A 26,624-nucleotide genomic window follows, 5' to 3' on the forward strand; every position below is an offset into this window, starting at 1 on the left:
GACACAATGTAATACAGAGTGATGTTTATAAAGAATATTGCTCGAACAATGTCTTACAACCATTTGATTTCAAAAACCTTAAAGTTGTAGACTTGTGCGTGAACAAAGATGATGTTTTTGTTCATATTTTTCCCTTGGTTTAGTTTAATTCTTATTCCTACTTATCATTTCCATTATTAAAAGTCAACTTCTACAGAGCTATTTTTCTCTCTTAAGTTGTTTTGGGTCCTCTTTTCTAAGCTATTTATTATTTGCTTGAGATAGACCAGAAGTTTGAAGGCCCATTGAACGAACAAAAAAATTGTACTTGATTTGGGTGGGGTGCGCCAGGCCAAGGCTATAGTGCAACACCAAGGCGACGCGTGAGGACCCCAATAGCAAGCTATTGTGATGGGCCTTTCCCCTAAAAAAAAATAAATTTAATATCGTGATGTGGGACAAAAGAACAGCAAAACAAACTGGGAAACTCGCTATTGTTGACACTTCGGTATTCGCTTAGTTTGAAGTTTGAGCCAGTGTCACGCAAATAACTTCTATATTTAAAGCTTGAAACTAAAACAATTAATGTGCATGACAGAGTTTCAACTAAGTATCTGCTATAGCTGAGGCTGTTTTGCTTTCTGGTTCAGCCAAATCAATCCCCTTTCATTGTAATCTTATCAGTTCATCCTGCTCTTCAAATCCATCAAATCGTGCTCAAATATGCAAATTTAGGTTAAGTTTGTGTTTATATTTTCAAATTCAAAAGTTGTTAGATTAAGTTGACAACAATCAAATGATTATCTATTTTAGACTCATAAATTATTGGAAAAACTTTTCACATACCGGTGAAAGTTGGGGTAGCACAAATTAGAAATAAAATGGGAGAATGCGGTCTAAGATGTTTGAACATGTGCGTCAAGGGTAATATTTAGGGGAAGATTAAAAGATTAAGACCAAAGTTGATGGGAAATATATTATTAGTAAGGAATGATATAATAAATGTGTGGTATATGTGGTTTAAATAAGGATACATTCTTCAGATAGAACATAATGAAAATATAAAATTCATGTACTGGGTTTCAAATAATTGAGAAAAATAGTTTGCGGTTAAATTCAGTTTTTTTTTTTTGAATTGTCGAATCAGCATTGCAGCATGGGACAGATCAAATGGTGGACGTACCAACTGTTTCATTGGACCAATAAATGATATTAATGGCGCCGCTAGCAACCACAAGTTGGTCAAGAAAATGTCACAATTGGATACAAATTGACAACTCATTGAAAGTCATGCATACTCCTAATTCTGACAATCTATCACAATTGCCATTACGAACTCTTCTATGGTTATTGTCACAGGGCTAAATTACACCACGAATTTTTGCCTCTGCAATGGCACTTGGGGCCACCAAGTCTCAGCCAACACAACAACACAATACACACAATATAGAAATATAAAGAAGGCACACACAGTTTACAGAGACAAGCCCCCAACCTTTGCTCATATTAAACATATTACAAAGGAACATGAGTTCGTACAAGGAACAACCAAGGCTCACACCCTCTTCTCTGTCCCCTCTACAAAGCCCACCTTAGCATTATATAGGCCACTCTCAAAACCGCCCATAACTGCCCACTAAGATGATGGATGACACCCCCATCCACCTAGGGTCGTGCTGGCACCCTCTAAATGAGCCAGCACTATAATGCAGTTGACAAGCCCAACTGCTAGACTTGTTGGCATGTGCTGCTCATGCCACATAACCACAAGAAGTTAGATTCTGCATGGTGGAGGAAACCACCCTTAACCGCCTGTGTGTTGGTCCTCTCAGAATTGTGCCACATGTTTGGGAGGTTACTCAGCACTCCCCCACTTCCCATGATGAGTGGGAAGTGCTAGTAACTTCCCCCAACCAACCGAGCCCACTAAGCCACCACCTCTTGTAACCGCAAGCCATGACTTTGTGTTATCCATGCTCTAGCCACATCTGAGTCAACCCTGTGAACCTAGCCCAAGCCAAGTCCACCAATCTGCACCCACATATATATGTCTCTGAGTGCACGGCGTGCCAAGCCATGCACGCCCGTGCGCACGCTCGGGTGCACACCAAAGTGCACGCCGGCGCACACACTAGTGCCCTTCTTCGCGCGCCATGTTTGTACCCTCATGCGCCCGTGGCTATACTCCCACCTGGACGCCCATGTGTACGCCGAGCTAGACGCTCGCGCACACTAGGTTGGACGCCTACCCGCGCGCCCACCTGCACGCCCGCACGCACGCCGCTGCACTCCAGCGCGCGTGTCGGTGCACACTTATTTGCCCTTCAATATCTTGGATGCTCCCCACTTGTGCAACCATCTTGGAGTGGTGCAACACGTGCCCATGCACGTTGGCTAAGCCCTCTAAGCAAGCCATGCCATAGCCCAACCGATGCGCTCAACCGACCCCCCTAATATAGTCTTAAGGAAATCCAGCACTCTGACAGGAGTAAACATCACCCATGCTTGAGGAGTCATAATGGCCTTTCAGACCTTTCCCGACATCCAAATTGAGTGCCGTCTGCGCCAACCAACTTCTATGGACTCAAGGTATCTCCCATAAAGATCCCGAGTCAAAACTCCAAGTTTCACTTTTCGCCATATTTACGAAAGTGCCACTGGGCACCCCCAGTGCACGCCGAGCATCCTTTTAAGCATCTTGTGTGCACGCTGAGCATCTTGTGCACGCTGACAACCCACTGAGCACCCTCATGGTTGTCTAATCAAAGCCAAAGTATTCCTAAGACATGGCATAGCCTTGAAATGCCCATGTCTTCCCTTGGACAACCGTCAAGGGGCTAACAAACCACCCCCACCTGAAGAAGTCGACGCCCTCGTCGACTTGTCCAAGTACTCCTTTACCTGTTTCTCAAACTGCCATAATGTCACATCTCTTTCCCAACTAGCCTCTGCTTCGCTGCATCCTTTCCATTGCACCAAGTAATCAGTTCTGCGATTTTTCTTACTCTGACCCTGGGTCCGGTGAGACAAAATCTTCTCCACCTCCTTGTTAAACTGCAACCGAATAACAGGTGGGGCTCTCTTAGCCTGCTGTCTTGATGTATCTGCAGTGTCCTCATGAAAAGGCTTGAGGAAACTCACATGAAAAGTAGGATGGACCTTCAGTCTCTCAGGTAACTGTAATCTGTAAGCAACATTCCCAACTTTCTTCACAACTTCAAATGGACCATCATACTTCTGAATCAGCCCTCTGTGAACAATCTTGCTGCTTATCTTCTTCCAAATCTGTGGAGTCAACTTCAACAGAACCTTGTCTCCCACTTGGAAGTCTAATGGCCTTCTCACTTTATCTGCATACTTTTTCATCCTTCTCGCAGCCTTGGCAAGGCTGTCCTGTGCCTCCTCCACCATCTCTTGCATGGAACGGGCATATCGGTATGCTGCAGGGCATCTTCCACCTGTCCTCTGCACTGCCACCTCCTGTGGTGTGCGAGGTTGTTGCCCTGTTGCCAACTCAAAGGGACTCATTCCACTTGCTGAAGACCTGTGCAAATTATAAGAGAATTGTGCAGTGTCTAGCAACTCTAGCCAATTTTTCTGACTTGCAGTGACATAGTGCCTCAGATATTCTTCCAATAACTGGTTTATCCTCTCAGTCTGTCCGTCAGTCTGAGGATGGTTTGCTGTGGAGAACTTCAGTTCAGAACCTATCAAGCCAAATAGCACTGTCCAGAACCTTCTCGTAAATCTGGTGTCACGATCACTAACAATATCTTCGGGCAAGCCAAAATATTTCACCACAAACTTATGAAATAAACCAGCAGCAACTTCCGCTGGGCATGCATGTGGTGCAGCAATAAAAATTGCATACTTAGAGAATCTATCTACAACCACAAAAATAGATCTCATACCTTCCACCTTGGGAAAACCAGAAATGAAGTCCATTGAAACTGACTGCCATGGACGCTCTGGTATAGGCAAAGGTTGCAGTAGCCCTGCATCCTTCTTCCTTTCATGCTTGTCTTTCTGACAGACCAAGCAAGTCTTGACATATAACTCTATGTCATCCTCCATCTTGGGCCAGTAATATGATCTGGATATCAACGCCAGCATTCTATCCACCCCTGGATGTCCAGCCCACTGAGGATCATGCATTTCCCGCATTAGTTCCCGTCTCAAACCTCCAACAGGAACATATAATCTACCTCCTCTGGCATAGAGTAGATTATCTTCAATCCAGTACTTTCTGACTTCACCATCAGTAACCTGTTGCTTTAGTTTCTGATAGGCATTGTCGGACTGAGATTGCTCTTTGATTCTGTCAAGGAAATCAGTATACACCGTTGTCAACGACGCCACATACTCCTGCACTTCTTTCCTACTTAAGGCATCAGCAACCTGATTCTGCTTTCCAGGTCTGTGAACCCACACAAAATTGAACTCCTCAAGAAACTCTTGCCAACGAGCTTGCTTTGGAGTAAGCTTTTGCTGTGTCTTGAAGTAGGTATTGGCCACATTATCAGTCACCACTGTAAACTTAGTACCCAACAGATAGTGCTTCCATGCGTCAAGACAATGTATCACTGCAGTCATCTCCTTCTCGTGAGTTGTATACCTCTGTTCAGCATCCTTAAGCTTCCTGCTTTCAAAGGCACATGGGTGTCCTTCTTGGACTAGAACCCCACCAATTGTTCTATCAGAGGCATCAGTATGCACTTCAAATGGCAAACCAAAGTCAGGCAGTCTCAAGACCGGTTCTGTAGACACTGCCTGCTTAAGCATCTCAAAAGCATTCTGGCACTCCTCAGACCAAACCCACTGTTTGTCCTTCTTCAGTAAGTCCGTTAAAGGACTAACCTTCTTGGAATACCCCTTTATAAACTTTCTGTAGTAGTTTGCCAACCCTAGAAAAGATCTTAACTCTGTCACTTTGGTAGTTGCAGACCAATCAAGGATGGCTTTCACCTTTCTCTCATCCATTCTGACATGGCCCTTACTGATCCAATGCCCCAAAAACATCACTTCTTGGCGACAAAACTCACATTTCTCCTTTTTGACAAATAACTGAAACTCCTTCAGTTTTGAGAAAACCAATCTCAAGTGTTTTAAGTGATCTTTCAATGACTCACTATAGACTACAATGTCATCCAAATAAACAACAACAAAGCGATCGATGTAGTCATAAAACACATTATTCATTAAGTTGCAGAATGTTGCCGGGGCATTAGTTAGCCCAAACGGCATTACAAGAAATTCATAAGACCCATAACGAGTTACACATGCAGTTTTGGGTTCATCTCCTTCTGCTATACGCACCTGCCAGTAGCCTGCACGTAAATCCAGCTTAGTAAAGTAGGATGCCCTTGACAACCTGTCAAATAAATCTGCGGCATTGGGCATTGGGTACTTGTTCTTCACAGTCACCTTATTCAGAGTCCTATAATCCACACACATCCGCATTGAGCCATCCTGCTTCTTCTGGAACAACACTGGCGCGCCATACGGTGCCTTGGATGGTTGAATATAGCCAGACTCCAGCAACTCATCCAACTGTCTACGCAGTTCAACCAATTCTAAAGGCGCCATCCGGTATGGGGCCTGAGCAGGAGCCCTTGCACCCGGCTCCAACTCTATCTTGTGATCAACAGCACGTCGAGGGGGCAATTGCTTGGGTAGTTCTGGTGGCATCACTTCTGCAAATTCCTCTAGAATTTCAGCAACAGAATCCGGAACTTCAACAAGCTGGTCCGGTTTGATCTCTATCATAGCTGCAAGAAAGGTAGAGTCTCCCCTCTTCAAACCTGTTTTCACTTGCAATGCAGAGATTATTTCAATGCAACCATATTTACGATCTTCCTTCTTTTGGTGCCCATAAAGAGCCACTGATGGAATAAAACATGGACAACTCCTATCCTAAATAAAAACTCCTCCTAAATATGGCACAACTACCACTCTGGCTTTCGTAAGGAACTCAATTCCAAGAATTAGATCAAAATCATCTAAGGGAACAGCCATAAGACTAACTACGCCCACCCAACAACCAACTTTCATAGAAGTGGTGGCCATGCCTAAAACAGGCTTGGCTTCAGAATTCACAGCTTTCATCTTATTAGCATGTGGAATTAACTTTAAATTAAAGTTACTTACTTCCCTCTGCGCAATGAAGTTATAAGTGGCCCCCGTGTCCACCATTGCCAAAACTTCCTTGCCGTTCAGTGTCACCTGAATGAACATGAGCCCTTTCAACTCCATGGACTGTTCTTCAGTAAGAGCATTCAGCATTTGCAGAGGATTAACTCGGGTTGGACCAGATTCCGAGTCTGAGTCTCCTTTTGAATCAGCGACAATAGCACTCAGCTTCTCCCTCTTGGGACAGTCCCTAACACGATGGGGACCATTGTAGATGAAACAACCGTAGTTGGGCTTAGTCCCACTACTACTCCCTTTGTTGTTGTAATCTGCCTTGGCCTTGACAAAGCCACCCCCTTTATCCTTCTTTTGATTCTTGTCCTTCTTTTTATCCTTGAACCTGAAGGACTGGCCTTTGTCTTTCTTCCTCTCCTTGGACTTCTTCTTGTCTTGTGTAGTAGACCCAGTCATTTTGAAATCTACAAGACAATCTGCCGCTGTCATGGCAGTAGGAAGGTCCCTCACACCTTGCCTACGGAGTTCTGCCTGAGCCCATGGTTGCAATCCGGACATGAAATTGAACAACTTGTCCTCCTCTGACATATTTCAAATGTCCAGCATCAAGGAACTAAAGTCCTTCACATAGTCACGAACGGTACCTGTGTGCTTCAATTTCTTCAGAGATTCCCTTGCAATCCATGCAGTGTTCTGAGGCAAGAACTGGTCCTTTAGTTCCTTCTTGAGGGTCTCCCAAACTTCAATCCGAGGCCTACCCGCAGAAGCATTGTCCTCTGTCCGTGTGCGCCACCATAGCTTTGCATCACCAGACAGATACATGTTTGTAATGGTCACCTTCTCGCCATCAGGGATCCGAGCAGCCTTGAAGTACTGCTCCATGTCCCATAGGAAATTCTCCAACTCTTTGGCATTTCGGGTACCACTGAAAGACTTGGGATCCGGCACCTTGATCTTCTGCGAAAGAGGATCACCACCGCCTCTGGAACTCCCATGAATGGCCCTCTTCACCAAGGACACTTCATCTTCAAGGTCTTTCAGGTTCTTCTTGAAGACGTCAGTCAGTGACTCAACATCTTCAGAGATACGGGACAATTGCTCTTTGGTGGCTTGTATGAAGTCGCCAAACCCATCAGGATCAGTCTTCAAGATCTCCAATTCAGAAGCCAAGTTTTCAATTCGAACAACAAGGCTCTCTGCACCATCTTGTACCTCTGTTTCTGTAGGAAAACCCACGAACTCTTCCAAATGGGAAACTCTTTCACGAGTATTACCTCCAGCCATCGTAGAACGGGGCTCTGATACCAATTGTCACAGGGCTAAATTACACCACGAATTTTTGCCTCTGCAATGGCACTTGGGGCTACCAAGTCTCAGCCAACACAACAACACAATACACACAATATAGAAATATAAAGAAGGCACACACAGTTTACAGGGACAAGCCCCAACCTTTGCTCATATTAAACATATTACAAAGGAACATGAGTTCGTACAAGGAACAACAAAGGCTCACACCCTCTTCTCTGTCCCCTCTACAAAGCCCACCTTAGCATTATATAGGCCACTCTCAAAACCGCCCATAACTGCCCACTAAGATGATGGATGACACCCCCATCCACCTAGGGTCGTGCTGGCACCCTCTAAATGAGCCAGCACTATAATGCAGTTGACAAGCCCAACTGCTAGACTTGTTGGCATGTGCTGCTCATGCCACATAGCCACAAGAAGTTAGATTCTGCATGGTGGAGGAAACCACCCTTAACCGCCTGTGTGTTGGTCCTCTCAGAATTGTGCCACATGTTTGGGAGGTTACTCAGCACTCCCCCACTTCCCATGATGAGTGGGAAGTGCTAGTAACTTCCCCCAACCAACCGAGCCCACTAAGCCACCATCTCTTGTAACCGCAAGCCATGACTTTGTGTTATCCATGCTCTAGCCACATCTGAGTCAACCCTGTGAACCTAGCCCAAGCCAAGTCCACCAATCTGCACCCACATATATATGTCTCTGAGTGCACGGCGTGCCAAGCCATGCACGCCCGTGCGCACGCTCGGGTGCACACCAAAGTGCACGCCGGCGCACACACTAGTGCCCTTCTTCGCGCGCCATGTTTGTACCCTCATGCGCCCGTGGCTATACTCCCACCTGGACGCCCATGTGCACGCCGAGCTAGACGCTCGCGCACACTAGGTTGGACGCCTACCCGCGCGCCCACCTGCACGCCCGCACGCACGCCGCTGCACTCCAGCGCGCGTGTCGGTGCACACTTATTTGCCCTTCAATATCTTGGATGCTCCCCACTTGTGCAACCATCTTGGAGTGGTGCAACACGTGCCCATGCACGTTGGCTAAGCCCTCTAAGCAAGCCATGCCATAGCCCAACCGATGCGCTCAACCGACCCCCCCCTAATATAGTCTTAAGGAAATCCAGCACTCTGACAGGAGTAAACATCACCCATGCTTGAGGAGTCATAATGGCCTTTCAGACCTTTCCCGACATCCAAATTGAGTGCCGTCTGCGCCAACCAACTTCTATGGACTCAAGGTATCTCCCATAAAGATCCCGAGTCAAAACTCCAAGTTTCACTTTTCGCCATATTTACGAAAGTGCCACTGGGCACCCCCAGTGCACGCCGAGCATCCTTTTAAGCATCTTGTGTGCACGCTGACAACCCACTGAGCACCCTCATGGTTGTCTAATCAAAGCCAAAGTATTCCTAAGACATGGCATGGCCTTGAAATGCCCATGTCTTCCCTTGGACAACCGTCAAGGGGCTAACAGTTATCTACACAAAATTTTTTGGTTGGGACACACATTACACATTCGCAAGTCAGATTTTTAATCAGTCACGACCTTTAAGGGTTAGTTTGGTTAGACAGAAAATTTTGATGGAAAGTGAAAATAAAGAAAAGAAAAATCAACTTTTTATGATGCATTTGGTTAGTAAGAAATTTTTTGAAGAAAATTGTGAGAAAATTTTATTAGTTTGGATAATATGAAAAGTCATGCATACTCCTAATTCGGACAATCTATCACAATTGCCATTACGAACTCTTCTATGGTTATCTACACAAAAATTTTTGGTTGGGACACACATTACACATTTCGCAAGTCAGATTTTTAATCAGTCACGACCTTTAAGGGTTAGTTTGGTTAGACAGAAAATTTTGATGGAAAGTGAAAATAAAGAAAAGAAAAATAAATTTTTTATCATGCATTTGGTTAGTAAGAAATTTTTTGAAGAAAATTGTGAGAAAATTTTATTAGTTTGGATAATATGAAAAGGAAAATAAAATGATCATAGTTACCAAAAATATCTTTATAATTTCAAATAATATAAATTTATGTTAGATGAATATTATTTATACTTAATTATTTATTTACCAAGAAAATAATGAAATATGGAATATTATAGTATGTGGTATCATAATATAATTTTTTGCATTCTCCTCCATATTTTTATATATTCACACTTGTCCCTTGAATCCTTGGTCTTTTGTTTTGAGGTATTTTGTTTTGAGGGTCTTTTAGGTAAATGGGCAAGTTGACCCTGGGTAGGTAGGGTGGCTCGACCACAACGAAGCGGGTTCGGGTGGGAGAAAATATTACAAGTGGGTCTAGGGTTTAGATGTGTGTTGAAGTATATAATGAGTGTGTATTAGGGTTTAGGGTTTAGATGGGGGTTGAAGTGTGTATTGAGTGTGTATGCGACCTTTTGGATAAATGAATAGCCATATTTTAAAACTAAAAAATGACCAAATAATTTACAACTTGATTTGGGTAAGGTGCGCTAGGCCAAGGCAATAGTGCAACGCCAAGGTGACGCTCGAGAGCCCCAGTAGCAAGCCTAATTTGGGCTAAAATTTGAAAACCTTGTTTATCGAAACTATCTACTAACCCTTCGAGTATTAAAAAATCCTTGATATAACATAAATTATCACATTGCCTCCATTCCGTCATACAACCATTAAGTGTCTGTGAAATGACTAGAATGCCCTTGATATTATATTAATATTAATATATTATTATTATTTTTTTATAAGTAAATATTAATATATTAATATAAGATAAGATTGGGGCTGTACAAAACCACGATGGCAGAATGGAACGATTAAGTGTCCCGTCACCGTTTGCGACGAACACAGATTAAGACGGTAACGTAGATTCCGGCGAGGATGAACTGCAGAATTGCACGCTACGCCTGATTGAATCTTGATCTTTTTTTTCATCCCCAGCTCGATCGGAGGCCCAGAGAATTATGTTGACTTGCGGCGACTCAGATGGAGCCAGTCGGTGGAAAGGACAAGCGCAGCATCGGTGAGCAACAGTCGGCAGCAGGGCTGGCAACGGCGGTACAAAGAAGAGTCTGGTGAGGAAGAAAACGGGCTCGGCTGAGGATGATTTGTCCGGCGAACAAGGGAGCTCGGCGGTGAGAGGAACAGCCGGCGAGCTTGGAACTGAATCGGCAGTGCTTGCGGCGGTGATTGGAATGGTGAATTGAACTGATAATGATGGTTATGTCTTGGGTTTGATCATTGTTGCTGCAAAAACGCAGCCACGGCCTCATCAAATATTGATACAGACGCCGTGTGCAAAAAGTTGGCCAACTGGAAGTATCATGGACATTGGACACAGATGAAGATCTCTTGGAGCTTTTCTTCACAAGCAGTAAGGGTCAAGATGGTTTAGTACATATGAAGCACATTCAACTCTTAAGACCCAAGCTCGTTTTCTCTCTTTTATCTCGGATTCCTCTTTATTTTCCCTATTCTTCTCTTCTCCGGCTGATTTAAACCAAGGAGAAGCCGTATCAACCTCCCACAAACACTGTTTAAATTTCATATCCAAGTGAAAAAAGAAAATAGTTTTTGCCGTTGGATTATTTTAAAAAATAGAGGAGTTTTGATAATTTCAGTACTAGAGGGGGTTTTGTAAAAAAAAAGCTTTCAGATTTTAACCCTATTTTAAAACAAAACAAGGACCAAATAATTTACAACTTGATTTGGGCGGGGTGCGCCAGGCCAAGGCGAAGCTCAAAAGCCCCCAATAACAAGCTACCGGGATAGGCCCTTTCCTTAAAAAAAAAATTGGTCCACGCATCAGATATTAAAGTGATAAAAACAGATACTACACTGGATCTTGGTCTTTTGATCTTAGTCAAAAGGCCGAGAAAGGTATGCTTATTCACTTGTGGGGCCTCCTGTTTTATCACCGGCTGCTGTGTCACCCTTTTCCACTTGAAACCAATGCGGGACCTCGCAGTATACTTTATTTCAATAGATATGCTTCCCTCTGGAAGATATATATATACACCCCCTCATAAGTTCCGAGAGATTCAGAAGACTCACTATTACCTTCATAAGCACTGAATAAATCTGGTGCCAAAAGAGAGCCCGACATTGTGAACTAGCTCGACGATCAATAGAAGTTTACTGACCTGGCTTTGAGAGTTTGGTATGTGTCTGGGTTTATTAGTTCTCCTAACAACAGTGTCTGTATGAATTAGCCATTGGATGGTTGGAACCATCCTGGATAAGTCGTGAAAACTTTTCCGGCCTAAATTCAAGTCTTCCCAAGCTATTGATTTCATCTGTGAATTCCCCGTCTTCAAAATTTATTGTGCAAAGCTGTGGCAGAGCACAAAATGAAGTTTTGTGTTTCGATCCATGTGTGTGGACAAAAGATAATGCCAATCAGTCTGAGCTGCACTTTAGGACACAATGTAATACAGAGTCACGAATATTGCTCGAACCCATTAATACGAGAATGTCAATTTCTTACAACCGTTTGATTGCAAAACCCTTAAAATTGTCAGGAGAACCATTTCGTGATAAGTTTATAACTTAGAGGAAAGAAGATGTTTTTGTTCATATTTTTCCCTTAGTTTAGTTTAATTTTTATTCCTACTTATTAGGTGATTCAATTTCACTTCAACAAAGAGTAGTGGGCTCCGCAATCCACTAGTTGCTGAGAGAGGCCAGAAGTTTGAAGGCCCATTGAAAGAACAAAATAATTTGTACTTGATTTGGGTGGGGTGCGCCAGGCCTATATGGTTTTATAATTTTCTACCTCTTATAAAAATAAAAATATCGGTTATTCAAGTTTTGGGCCTGTCCTCTTTTATAGAAGTCCAAAGTTGTTGGTTCAATGGAATCCACTACTTGCTGACAGAGGCGAGAAATTTAAAGCCCATTGAAGGCGACACACAAGGATCCCAATAGCAAGCTATTGTTGTGAGTCCTTCCCCTAAAAAGACTCACGTATTAGATATTAAACTGATAAGAACATATATTACACTTGATCTTAGCCAAAAGGCCGAGAAAGGTATGAGTTTTGTGTTGTTGGGCCTTCTGTTTTATAAACAGCTTCCCTTTCACCTCCTTCACTCGCAAGCAATGTGGGACTAAAGAACAGCCAAACATGGTTAGCAAAACAAATTGTGAAAGTGTTGACTCTTCGGTGTTCTCTTAGTTTGAAGTTTGAGCTAGTGTCGCACAAATAACTTCTATATTTCAAGCTTGAAACTAAAACTATTAATGTGCATGACAGAGTTTCGACTAAGTATTTGCTATAGCTGAGGCTGTTTTGCTTTCTGGTTCAGCCAAATCAATCCCCTTCCATTGTAATCTTATCAGTTCATCCTGCTCTTTAAATCCATCAAATCGTGCTCAAATATGCAAATTTAGGTTAAGTTTGTGTTTATATTTTCATATTCAAAAGTTGTTAGATTAAGTTGACAACAATCTACCGATTATCTATTTTAGAATTATAAATTATTGGAAATTTTTTTTTACATTCTTGAGAAAATTGGGTAACACAAATTGGAGATAAAATGAGAGGACATTGTGATTAAGATGTTTGGAGGTAATATTAGGAGAAGATAAAGACATGGGTATATTAGGAAGGAATGACAATAACGCGTAGTATACGTGATTTGAGTGAGGATATGTTTGTCAGATGGAGCAGAAAGAAAATATAAAAAATAATTGAGAAAAATACTTTACAGGATTAGCTTTCAATTGTTGAATCACCATTGCAGCATGTCTACACCTCAGGGGACATAAATTGATAAAAACCAGACGTACATCAAATGATGACGTACTAACTGTCTCATTGGACCAATAAATAATGATATTAATGGCGCCGCTAGCAACCACAAGTTGGTTAAGAAAATGTCACAATGGGATACAATTGACAACTCAATGAAAAGTCATGCATACTGCTTAATTGTGACCATCCACGGCAATAGCCGCTAATTTGATGCGGTGAAATAGAATAAAATAAAAAATAATAAAATATATATATATATATTTTTATTATCGTACTTAGTGTAAATTTTAAAATTAAAATTATCATTTCTCATTATATTAAAAAAATTATTATTCTATTAAAATCATTCTACTTTTAAACTAAAGAAATAATTATTTCATTCCATTTACATTTTTATTCTCATTTCATTTTAATTCATTCCACCATACCAAACTACCCTAAAGTCTTTACAAACTCTTCCATACAAAATTTTCTGGTTGGACACACATTACACATTTCGCTTAATTACAATTAAATAGATGTGACCTAAGATGTGACCTAATAACCTTTAATAGACAAAGTGATTGTCCTCGTGGGCGGAGCCAATGCATCCCCCCCGCATGTCCCTGGCCCCGCCCCTTCTCTTTGCATATCACTTATTTTATTTTATTTTATTTTATTTATTATTATTTTTTTAACATATGTGGTCCTCCTAAAATCTTCTTTACTAAAATTATATCTTATTATTATTATTATTATTATTATTTTTCCTTCTTTTACTCTTCAAATTCTTATATATACATATATATATATATATATATATATATATATTTAAAAAGTTACATTCCTATTTCCCTTTCATCAATTAAATCTTAATTTTTTTCTCTTCAAAGTTCTTTTTTTTATTATTTATTATTTATTTATTTTTACATTCATTGTTGTAATTTTACGAACTCAATAATTTCAAAATAAAACTAAATTTATCATGTCATTTGATTTTTTTTTTTTTTTAAGTCAAGTACATAAGGCCCTCTGAAATTAAATCGTAACTCCCCCGTGATCGTCCTTGTATATAACAGATTGAGCAAAGAAAGTGGAAGATTTGATTGGCTGGCTTGTGAGTGCAAAAAATAATTTTTTAAACTTTTTAATTTTATTTTATTTTGTATAAGATTTCTAATAAAATCTTTTCTGCACAGAGGAAATAGGGGAATTAGGGAGTTCAAATTGATGGAAAAAATAATTAAATTGTGTTTGGTTTAGAGTATAATCTCTCCATCGAGGAAGAGAGGGATTCGAGATCCTGAACTAAAAAGGTGTGTGTTTAATTAAAAAAAAAAAAAAAAAGGATAAATATTGCCATATTTTTGTTGTCATTGATGTGTCGAACATTAATTAAAATAAAGTATAATAGAATGTATTTTATTTAGAGTAGACAAAAGAGTCCTGATTGGAGTTTCGAATTGCTACCAAAAACTGATCTAGTAATATTGTAGGAGTTGTTTTTTAATATATGGCCATGATCGATTATTACATTATAAAGCTTTGATGCACAATGCCACTATAAAGTCAGAGATCCACTAGCATTGGTCAATCATGGAGTGCCACATAATAAAATATATCTTGATGTGAATACTATAAAATTAAGGCAAAAACTAGTATGATATATGATGAGTACATTTGCAATTGGCTTAGCGTAACTGCGTTGACAAAGTTGGTAAACACAACACCTTGAATTAGAAAATGATATCTTTGTCAACTTTTACCAAACTCATTACCTTACAGCTAGTGTAAGATTAAGGCTTTTTGAAAATTATTATTTGAATCTAACAAAAAAAAATTATTTATTAATTTTTAACAAGTTATTTTACACGTTCCAGAACTCGACGTTAATTTCGACCTAAATTTTTATCAAATACCGAAAAATAAAAATAAAAATAAATATTTTACAAGAAAAAAGAAAATATTGACACTATAATTGAAAAGCTTTTCATATTTTTGCCTTTTCTTCTCCTCTTTTTTATACAAATCTTTTCTCTTACCAATTAGGTTATAAGTTTTCTAATGCATAAAGAGGTTACAACGTTAATAAATAAATAAACAAATGCCTAAGTACACACTTAATTGTTTACCTTATTTGGTTAGAGCATAGTTGTGGGGGCAACATATTCTACCTTTATTTAACGGAAAAAAAAAAAAAAAAAAGAAGTCTACCATATCTTTTTTTCATTCAAATATTGTGTTTCAATTTTTTACTTCATGAGAATTCTAAGATCCACTTAAAGCGAATCTTAGAGTTGCTGCTAGAGATCAAAACATTAATCTTTTTTGTTTATTTAATGTCAAAATATACATACATACATATGTTATTTAGTTAAAAAAATTATAAATATGTCAGCGTCCCATGCATGCTTAGATCTGGATTGAGGGTAACGAAATCGGGTGTCAAAATTGTAGGCTTTTTGTCAACTTTCGAACTTTTCCTCTTATATATGTATAAAAATATATACTAGTGCGCCTAATGTGTTTTACACACACACACGTCTTAGCGGTGACAGAAATTTTGAAAGTAAATTTTTAAAATTTCACTTTCGAATCACACTATTAACTTAAACAGTGTGTGTTATGTGATCGATATATACTCTCTAAAAGAAAATACAAACACATGTAGGAGCAAGGGCAAGCAATAGCCTAAAAAGTTCTACAAAGTGACTGGTTAGAGAAGCGTTAGGTATGATGTCTCGTCATTAATTGGTCATACTTGAGACAAAGTTGTTGCTTCACAAAACTGAAAACCCTCTTCTTTCCTTTAACAAAAATCACCAACCATATCTACAACCTATGCATTCATTCTCCTTTTGGAGTCTCTTATACTCTAACCTCACAACCCACAAGTCACATGTAACTGCCAAACTATAACATTTGAAGCTTGATTATATTGTTTTTTGAAACAATTTTGTTAGCTATGTCTATTCATATATATATACACATTGTACATATAATAATGTAAATTTATATATAGATTTATGCTTATAGTTAGCTCATTACTCCATTCATAAATCTATACAAAACTTGTTTGGGGCAAATTTTTCTTTACCAGTTCAAGTTGCAATCATAATTGATAGATGAATAACTTTTTTCCAAGAATTGTTCGGCAGCACTATCTTTTAAAATAAATAATAAATTCTTGTGTATCATACAAATAATTCAAACGTACACACACATATATATAGTTATTTATAACTACAATTAAACGGTTTACAAATATGGATCAATGAAATTCCATTGCTTGTTCAACAAAGCAATGTACCTCCCCCACTAGGTGGTGAAGTAAAGACTAAAGAGTGTGCTAGTAATTAGTTGTAAATTCTAATTTTTTCTTTTAAACATATTTGCTGAGAGATGCTTTTGAGTGTTTGACTATTATAGCAAGCCACTTTCTTTGAACAACAACTATAAGCATTTCAATAATGCTTTGGACTTTGGAGTGATATGTCCAAATGCAATTCCATTTATAGAGTTGACCACATATTGGTGCCCCAACCCATCTGCTGAACCCATTCAACAATGGCGTGTGCAGCTGTGCTGCCACACCTATAGTGTGTTGTGCGTGTGCGTATATATATATATATATATATATACACACACACTACGTCCCATATTTTTTCTTTTACATGAAAAGAGTAATAAGTCAGTCGCTATTGGAGGCTGACGATACCATTCGATCAAATATAATATAAATTACACACAGTGTGTTATGTGTGTGATTTTTGACTAATTTTTCCATAAAAGTTTGGGAATAAGAAGACAAGAAAATTTTACTTTTGTATAAAATGTAATCAAATTTAGCTGTTTCCCAAAGTAACAACGATAGACATATGTGATTTAGGGTTGATTTGGTAGCGATATATTTTAGACGTTTTCGTTTTGTTGTATAGTATTTTGGCTAGAAATATAAAGAAAACTAGTTTTAAAAAATTTATATTATCAAAACATACCACGGTGATATGGGTTTGAGTAAAAAAAAACCTGATATATTATGAACTATTTCAAAATAATATCAATCGGTTCAAACATGATGAATATAAATTTAAAAAATAATATTTAAAAAACAATATCATAATACATTCCAAACAACTTTAAAAATTCATATTTTGGTTTTCAAACCATAGGAAAATAGAAATAGTTAAAAATTCAATTAATCTATAATTTACTAGGTACTTTTTTTTTTTTTTTTTCCTAAGGTAAAGAAAAAAGGTACAGTTCCAAAAACAATTTTATATTTTTTCTAAACATTTTTTAAGAGGTCTTTTTTAAAAATAAAAAAAAAAAATGGAAAAAAAAAAACTAAACCCAAACAAGTATGAAACGCCCTGTTAATAGTAGCCATGGTCCAATTACCCAACTTCTATTTTATAGATTTGGTTTCAAGAATTCGGATGATCTCTCATTGCTTTAATATTTTATTTTGTGGCACTATGCAATTATTATGTTAATTTAAACCACAGAAAAGAAACGATCCAGATTAGAATTTAGAATTACAATAGAAATCATTGCATATTTTCCGAGTCAAGCCATCCTTTTCCGATCCCACCAACCAACCCCCAACCAGCGCCCCTCTTCCTCTCTCTACCCTCTCTCTCTCTCTCTAAAATATAAGAAAATCAAATCAAGCGTGAACTAACTACCATGCGCCACGTGATCAGCTTCTCTCTTGCCATTTTTCCTCTCCTCCTCTGGGTAGCTGTTCTGTATCTATATATAAGCCCCACTCTCTCTCTCTCTCTCTCCCCACATCCTATATTCTTGCATTTGTTTCTCACTCGGCTCAGCTGAATTCGCGAGGCCCGCTGATCTTCCCCATCACAGGTATATAGATATACATCTCTCTTCACATATATATGAATGTGTGTACATACATACATACATATATATATACATAATTCATGCTAGTTGACCAAATCTTTGAAATTTTTTTTTTCCCGTTTTTTAATCTCCGTTGATATTCGAATTCGGGTCTGTATGATGAATTCGTTAACTATTGGATCTCTGTTCGGCTATGAAATTTTCGATTTTTTCAATGCGATATGCTCTACTTTGCTGCTTAGTGAGGCGTTTGAACCATTTAAATTTCAATTAGATTATAGTGAAATCGATCTATTCATTGCGATAAAAGAAGTGGTCTTCTTAAATTGGGGGATCGAGCATGAACTTCTGATAAGTTCATTATGTGGATTTGTTCGTCAGTCTATCGCTTTTAGTGTTCGTATCAACACACTGCGATCCGGTGAGTTGTTGCTTTCTGCTGTCAGCGTATTTCAGTAATTCATAATTGGAATAATCATTCAAAATTTTTGAATGATTTTATTGAATTGAATGGGATTGCTAATGCTGTAGATCTAATTTGTTGATTTGAGTTGTAAAATAAAAAATTAAATAATAATTACCAATCCTTTGTTGTCACTGGTTTGGTATTTATGAATTGTGACAATGAGGACAGAGTTACAGTTATGTGATCATGGAGCAAGAGGCTCTGACCATAATGTGTGAACGATGGTCGATTCCTAATTTTTGTTCTTTGTTGAGCTATCAAACCTTCAATGATTTTCATAGCAACCAAAAGAACTCATATTATTTTTCTTCCAGTTTATTATTATTTTTTGTTATTTTTTTTCTCTTGGCCGTTTTATGATGGGATCATACACATTATGTGCTTGTCCTAAAATTATTTTTAGTAGTACTTTTAGATCACACTTCATTTACCAGTAATCATCCTTGTGATGCAGGGGAGGGATAACTTGCATGTTTTTGTGAGATATCTTTGCACAACTTCTATTAAACAACTAAATTGTTGAATTATGCTGCAATCTCTTAGCTTATATGTGCAATTCATGTTCCATCTGTAGTCACTCTGAGTTCAGTCATTCTGATTACTTCATATATATATATATATATATATATATATATATATATATAATTATGTATTGTTATTTCAAAATAGAGGTATGCTTTTGAAAGAACTGTTTTTGATTGTCCTTTTTTCCCCACTCATTTCTTGTGTTACCGGTAACTTTCATCTTGCTTGCAATATGAGAAAGTTATGTGCTAATATTTATCTGTGCATAGGTCTTTTTGAGCCGACACCATGGCTACAGGACAACTTTTCTCCAAGACTACACAAGCATTATTCTACAACTACAAACAACTACCCATCCAACGGATGCTTGATTTTGACTTTCTTTGCGGTGTGTATATCTTCCCCACTGATGTTTCTGGGAATAGTTGCATCTTTATACCAGCGCTTAACATATAATTTTCTCATTGCTCAATTGTTTTTCACTGTTAATGTACTTTTGTGTTCTCTTGCATTTCCAGGGAGAGAAACTCCTTCAGTTGCTGGAATCATAAATCCTGGTGCTGAGGGATTTCAGAAACTATTTTTTGGTCAGGAGGAAATTGCTATTCCCGTACATTCAACGTATGTTTTATTGTTTCTCACTTTTTCTTATTTTTTTCTCCGTATATTTTCTATTTATATTTCCACTATTAATTTTGAAGATAAAAAGTGCATTTAATATGCTCCTCACTAAGAGATTTACTTGCATTTGATGACGTTGACTGGTATGCAGAATTATCATCATCAAATTATGAGAAGAAATTATTTCACTTGAACGTTTCTTTATCATAATCCAGTCCATCCATTGATTAATTGGCTTTATATCAACAATCATAGCTAATAGTCTATTATAATTTTTGCATGTTAAAAGGCACCAGTTTAAGCAGGCATCCCTCTCATATGCTGATGTTTACTTGGTTTTGGTCAATTGTTCTGGTAAGCTGCAAAATGGCTCATGAGACCAACCGGACATCAGTTCAATAGAATGAGTGGCTTGCTTTGTTTTTGACAGATTCCTTATTAGATATGGACTAAATTCTTAATCCATCTGTAATATTTCATAATCTTAAACAGATAACAGATCTAATTAACTACTATTATTTATATATATAAAGCTACTCGATATGTAATCTTGTTTGAGTTCGAAACATAGAATTTTATTTTGTTTATTTTTTTTATTGTGCTGGTATAATGACAATATTCTAATAGTTGACAAGCCAGCTTTGAAATTGCGCTTTTTATCTAAAAATCCACTTACCTTCATTTGGATTTTGTTCTGTTTTGCAGTGTTGAAGCTGCTTGTGCTGCACATCCTACTGCTGATGTTTTCATAAACTTCGCATCATTCAGAAGGTCAGTCTCCATCTTTTAATGATATTATGGAGGGCAGAAGTTCAGCGTTGGACTCCATATTCATTACAATTATTTATATTTTTTCAGTGCGGCTGCTTCATCCATGGCTGCTCTGAAACAACCAACCATTAGAGTCGTGGCTATTATAGCTGAAGGTGTTCCTGAATCTGACACCAAACATTTGATTGGTTATGCAAGAGCAAACAATAAGGTAGAGAAATGGTATCTTTTGAGATTTTTGGCCTTAATTTTTGTATGTAGTACATTCTTGAGTCATCATGAAGTAATTGGTTGAGGAGAATGACCATAGTCAATTCATATGTGGAACATACAGCCATTACTTGAGCTTTTGTCTGTGCACTTGCTCTTCATTCAGGTTTCTCTCATCATGTCTAGTTTAACAATAAATCTAATATAAATGCTGTTGGTCCTTGCAGGTTGTTATCGGCCCAGCTACCGTCGGAGGTATTCAAGCTGGAGCTTTTAAGATTGGTGACACTGCTGGAACAATTGACAATATTATTCAGTGCAAGCTGTACAGGCCTGGATCTGTTGGTTTTGTCTCCAAATCTGTACGTAATCATTCCAGAGCCTTCCTCTATTAGACTATTTATATAATTATATATATAAACATTTGCATATATATGTAATATACTCCACTGACTAGAGCTCAAAATGAAGCGGATCTTAAGCCAATTCATGTGAATTCTTATCCGGATTGGAACTTATGGACATGATCCGTGTATGACCCATATAATTTAAACTTATTCAAAATAGAGTAAAAAATATTTGGGCTGTTCGGATCTTGGGTAAAACCTGACCCTTTTAAGAATCATCCAGATCCATAACCAACCTGGTCCCAAAATGGATATTTCAATAAAGATGCATATCCGGTCCATTTTTTAATTTAATTAAAATCCAAACCCATTAAAACAGACTTCGGATCGGGATCAAACTCGCTCCATTTCAAGCCCTACTGCTAACAAGTCTTACCCTACACTCAAAAGAATTTCCATCATAGATATATTTCAGATTTGCCCCTAGCTTGTGATTCATGTGGCAGACTAGTAGCTGGATCTGCTTTTTGTTGATACAAGAAGTAATATTATTCTCTTCAATTACAGGGTGGCATGTCCAACGAACTGTACAATACAATTGCCCGTGTAACAGATGGAATTTATGAAGGTATCTATACATTCTGGTTAATTTGTTTATTTATTTATAGTTGTTGTGTTAATGCCTTAATGCCATGGGTGTTTAATTTAATTTTGTTATTATTTTGTGAATTCTTTAGGTATTGCAATTGGAGGAGATGTGTTCCCGGGCTCTACCCTTTCTGATCATGTTCTGCGGTTTAACAACATCCCACAGGTATGTCATTGTTCGTACCCAGTCCCTTGGGTATTCTTGTCATAGAGTTGTCTGTTGCATGTCTAGCATTTCTTGTATCTGAGAAACCTATCCACATAATCTGCATCAATTTGTTGGACAAACTAGCCCTGCATGCCTAAGCTTGACAATGCATCATTATAACAGTCTCAAAAGAGTGAGTAATCTACTTCTTCCCTATTGTGTCTATACTATGAAAGGTTCCTGATGTGATGGCTATTCAACTTTTTATGTTGAGACCGGACAGATCCTAGACCATCCAAAGTTGCCTTACAAAAACTTGATTTGGAACATGCGACTAATCTAATTCCATATTTTCTTGTAGATTTTTGAAGTTCCTATAACTGCCACATATGAGACACTATAGTGCAGTTGACAAGAATATATGCAAGTGTTTTGATTTTATACCACTTTTAAATATCTTAATTTCAATCTCAAAGATTACAAACAAGCTATGCTTGAATTTCTAATTATGAGTCAGTCAACGTGACAGGCATTCACAAGTGCGTCTTATCGAACAAAGTTATTTTAATGTTAGGTCTTAGATGGCATGAAGCATTATGAGAAGGTTTTACACGATTAAATTTCTTCTACTCCCCTTGTGCAGGTCCTTGAAGTTTGCTTTGTGTTTACTTAACTTGAAGTTTTGCTCTGTGTCAGGTTAAAATGGTGGTTGTACTCGGGGAACTTGGTGGACGAGATGAGTATTCCCTAGTTGAAGCCTTGAAACAGGGGAAAATTAATAAACCAGTGGTTGCTTGGGTCAGTGGAACTTGTGCACGTCTCTTCAAGTCTGAAGTACAATTTGGTCATGCGGTGAGCCAAGCCTGGATTTTCTTGGATGGATTTCTTTTCCCTTTGTTTTGGGTAGCATCCCAACCGTAATGTTGGCAGTACCAATAATTTTTCTAGATGTTATCTGAATCAGGGAGCCAAGAGTGGTGGTGAGATGGAGTCTGCACAAGCGAAGAATCAAGCACTCAGGGAAGCTGGAGCTGTTGTTCCCAGTTCATTTGAAGCATTTGAAGCTGTAATTAAAGAGACATTTGAGAAACTGGTGAGGTTTTTTCTTCTCTTTTTTCTTTCTTTTTCCCGGAAGGTAAACTGGTGAGCTTCAGGCCTTCTCCTAGACCGCATGTTTTACTAATTGTGCTTTATTGCATTTTGCTTAGGTCGAGGCTGGCAAAATTTCTGCTGTAAAGGAAATAAAGCCTCCACAAATCCCGGAGGATCTCAATACTGCCATTAAAAGTGGGAAAGTTCGGGCTCCAACTCATATTATTTCCACCATATCTGACGACAGAGGTATAGACTGGACCCTCTAATACTTTCAGTTGGTAAGTAGGTGTTTGATGGCCTCAAAGAATAATAAAAAAACCACCTGTATTGGGGATGCTAGGAGGGTAGACTAGACACGGACCTGATCTTCAGCTTTAAAAGGATTCCAACTAAGCTAAATTTGTCTTTTCTCTCAATTTCCAGGTGAAGAGCCTTGCTATGCTGGTGTCCCAATGTCCTCCATTGTTGAACAGGGATATGGTGTGGGTGATGTCATCTCCCTATTGTGGTTCAAACGCAGCCTTCCTCGGTACTGTACACATTTTATTGAGGTTGGTTTCCCAACTGAATCACTCTTAGTCTTGTCATGAACTTGTATACCTTTTATATTCTTGTTAGTCCAAAATTACTTGTCAAAAAGGGGAAAAAAATAGAAAAAGAATTCTTGTTCTCTAATAATTCTTCAACTTTACCTTGTCATTGCTGAGTTATCTTATCTGCTTTTTTACTAATGCACTTCACCTTAATCAGATTTGTATTATGCTATGTGCCGACCATGGTCCTTGTGTCTCTGGTGCTCACAACACCATAGTTACTGCAAGAGCAGGAAAAGACTTGGTTTCCAGCCTTGTTTCAGGTAATTGCAGCTATATAAAGGCTTCCTCAATTGAATCACAAGATTACTTCTTCGCTTAAATTGCCAAATTGAATGGGTTCTGCCCTGGGGCTGGCCTGACTTTGTGAAGGACAAATGAATTAAATGAGCTTTTGGAACAGGTTTGCTAACAATTGGTCCCCGATTTGGTGGAGCTATTGATGATGCCGCTCGCTACTTCAAGGATGCTTATGAGAAGGTGAGTTCTCATGAGCATTGTATATATAAATTGGAGCATATGTGGTGTCTGGCTACTCTAATCATTTGTAAATTCTAAGTTGTTATTGCTATGGTGTGTGTTGACAGGGTCTTACACCTTATGAATTTGTGGAAAGTATGAAAAAGAAGGGTATCCGTGTCCCAGGAATTGGACACAGGTATATGGGGCTTCTTTAACTTTTCTGTGTATTCAAATTATGTGATTATAAAACCTGTGTATTTTGTGTATTTTAATCATTAGATTAAAAGTACACACCTCAATATTTTCTACGTGTTCATACTTTCATTTGCTTGCACTCAAAATCTGAACCGAGAAACTATATTTGCTTCTTGTGGATAAGGATCAAGAGAGGAGACAACAGAGATAAGAGAGTAGAGCTGCTACAGCTGTTTGCACGCACTCATTTCCCTTCTGTGAAGTACATGGAATATGCTGTTCAAGTTGAAACTTACACTCTGTCCAAGGCAAATAACCTTGTCCTCAATGTAGATGGTGCAATCGGATCCCTGTTCTTGGATCTCCTTGCTGGCAGTGGTATGTTTACCAAACAAGAGATTGATGAGATTGTTGAGATTGGTTATCTCAATGGACTCTTTGTCTTGGCACGCTCCATCGGTCTTATTGGGTGAGTTGGATTGCTCTTCACAAGCTAAATGTCTTAGTTTTTTGTGTTGCGTTTTACCTTGTTTAAGTAAGGTATTATCAAACACTTGACATTGACAACGTGACAACCAGAGTTTCTTAACCTAAATTGCCTTCTTCGTTCAGTAAGATTTTAAATTTGATCTCCATGTGTTGATTGATTCATTGGGTTTGGTATCTACCATATCCAGTGGTGGTCAGTTTGACTCCCCATGCGCTGCAAAAATGGGAACGTTTCTTAATATTTCTGTGCTGCCATTCTATTTGATTAATATTTTGTTTTGTGAAATTTCAGGCATACCTTTGACCAGAAGAGATTGAAGCAGCCACTATATCGTCATCCATGGGAAGATGTTCTATACACCAAGTGAAAAGTTACGAGATAGCAGAAGGCACAATGCTTCACTGCTTGCATCAACCGATTCATTTCAAAGTTTTCACTACGCAATTTGTTGTGATTATTCAGTTTTAGACTAGCGTTTGTGCTGCTGCTAATGGCAGGACAAACATCTTCATTTGTAAGTTTAACCAAAAGTCGGTCCCCAATCACACCAGTGGCAAGTAGGAATTAAAGTTGTCACCATGAAGAGTCCTTTGTTTCTAGTTGAAAAAGGAAATAACAGATGCATTGTATTATTAATAGATTCATATTCAACGAGTTCTGTTCATTTTGTTTTTGTGTGATGAGCAAATCTAATGGTCTACAATATACATTAAATATTGAAAATGTAGAATAAATATGTTAAAAATGGATTTAATTACATTGAAAAAAACGTTGCAACACTCCAATTATTAGAAAGAAATATTACACATATGGAAGTCGTGGGTGGAAGAAGAAATACAATTATTGGATTTGGTTGCTGACGTCAGTGTGCAGTTATTTGTCGATATTCAAATTATTAAATCCCTAACCTAAATGATAATGATATGGGATACCAGATATGATTAATAATTTAAGTTTTTAAGTAGTATATAGAGCAATATATTAGTATATTAAGAGAGGCTTAAAATTCCAAATCAAAACTTTATATGGTCCAGAGAGTTGTTGGTGGGGCGGAGATGCGTTTTTCCAACATATTTTTGTTAGGAGGGACCATTCATTTGGAGGTTTAAAAACTTTTGGGGAAACCCGGTCCCAATGCTGGTCCACCGCGGGATATGATAATATCAATAATTTGTGAATTTAGGATAAAATAATGTTTTGTTTGTGTTCCCTCACTCTCACAAAGAGGTTTGTGGGCCACAGTCTCTTTCTGTAAGTGGCGAACAGTCTGATTCGGGTCATCTTTTGGGATGGCTTCTTCCGTAAATAAATCTCTCCTTTCAACAAACGATGATGAAGGAGTACAAAGATTTGGCGTAACAAACAGATAAGAGGAATCTGACTGCAGAAAGTGGGGATGGAGAGGGAAGATGGTGTCAATGTAGTAGTAATACGGAGTATGCTTTAGCATTGTATTAATGATATGTGGATTAATTTTCTCTATTAACATATAAAAATACAATTAAAAAGATAACAAATCTAATATATCTGAACCATTCTAATTTCGTATTGAAATGGTTTGACAATACTGGGAGATGACTAGTTTGTACTTTCACTTCTTATTTATTTATTTTTTAAATAGTCTATGAAAGTAAAAGAAATAAGATAAGGTAAGTTTCATTTACCTCCCCTTAGATTTGTTAATATTTTACATAGAACCCTCTTAATTTCATAATTTCGCTTACCTCCCTTATCAGTGACAACGGTAATATATTATTTTACCCTTTTGTTTTTGTTAATAAAATGTTTGCTGTTATTTTAAGTATTACAAGGCAAAATTGACCATCTATCAATTTTCTATTGTTGAACATATTATGTTTGTCTATGTTATATGCTCTAACAACACCGAATAATCTGTTACATAAACTACCACAACTCAGGATAGGTAAGTGCAATTATAAAACCAAGAAGGAGTTTATATTGGATATTGACACACCTCAGGAAAAATAGGTAAAATTAATCCAATAAAATAACATCTAGACTTTACATAAA

General features: G+C 38.1%; 1 protein-coding gene and 3 pseudogenes across 1 annotated transcript; 1 reads left to right on the forward strand and 3 right to left on the reverse strand.

Annotated features, from left to right (window-relative positions):
• Positions 1-316: 316 nt before the first annotated feature.
• On the reverse strand, positions 317-458 carry LOC132275500 (U2 spliceosomal RNA; annotated as a pseudogene).
• Positions 459-11,133: 10,675 nt separating this feature from the next.
• Positions 11,134-11,305, reverse strand: LOC132275837 (U2 spliceosomal RNA; annotated as a pseudogene).
• Positions 11,306-12,305: 1,000 nt separating this feature from the next.
• Positions 12,306-12,455, reverse strand: LOC132275831 (U2 spliceosomal RNA; annotated as a pseudogene).
• Positions 12,456-17,836: 5,381 nt separating this feature from the next.
• Positions 17,837-25,266, forward strand: LOC132275356 (ATP-citrate synthase beta chain protein 2). The gene is made up of 17 exons (XM_059776823.1): positions 17,837-18,025; positions 19,283-19,401; positions 19,532-19,634; positions 20,340-20,405; positions 20,493-20,616; positions 20,843-20,977; positions 21,530-21,590; positions 21,700-21,776; positions 22,455-22,610; positions 22,723-22,851; positions 22,967-23,099; positions 23,277-23,404; positions 23,604-23,709; positions 23,850-23,926; positions 24,034-24,104; positions 24,288-24,572; positions 24,885-25,266. The coding sequence occupies exons 2-17, from the start codon at positions 19,302-19,304 to the stop codon at positions 24,958-24,960; spliced, it is 1,827 nt and encodes a 608-aa protein (XP_059632806.1). The 5' UTR covers positions 17,837-18,025; positions 19,283-19,301; the 3' UTR covers positions 24,961-25,266.
• The last annotated feature ends 1,358 nt before the right edge of the window (positions 25,267-26,624 follow it).

This window comes from Cornus florida, unplaced genomic scaffold (genome assembly GCF_030987335.1).
Source record: "Cornus florida cultivar Cherokee Brave unplaced genomic scaffold, ASM3098733v1 CherokeeBrave_3.0.0_Hap2_Chr09, whole genome shotgun sequence".
Classification (NCBI taxonomy): Eukaryota; Viridiplantae; Streptophyta; class Magnoliopsida; order Cornales; family Cornaceae; genus Cornus; species Cornus florida.

Bases quoted from the DNA above. Each gene is read 5' to 3' on its own strand.
- LOC132275356 (XM_059776823.1), top strand. From the start codon at position 19,302: ATGGCTACAGGACAACTTTTCTCCAAGACTACACAAGCATTATTCTAC. The intron at 22,852-22,966 runs GTGAGGTTTTTT...CATTTTGCTTAG, and splicing joins AAGAGACATTTGAGAAACTG to GTCGAGGCTGGCAAAATTTC. The intron at 24,105-24,287 runs GTATATGGGGCT...CTTGTGGATAAG, and splicing joins GTCCCAGGAATTGGACACAG to GATCAAGAGAGGAGACAACA.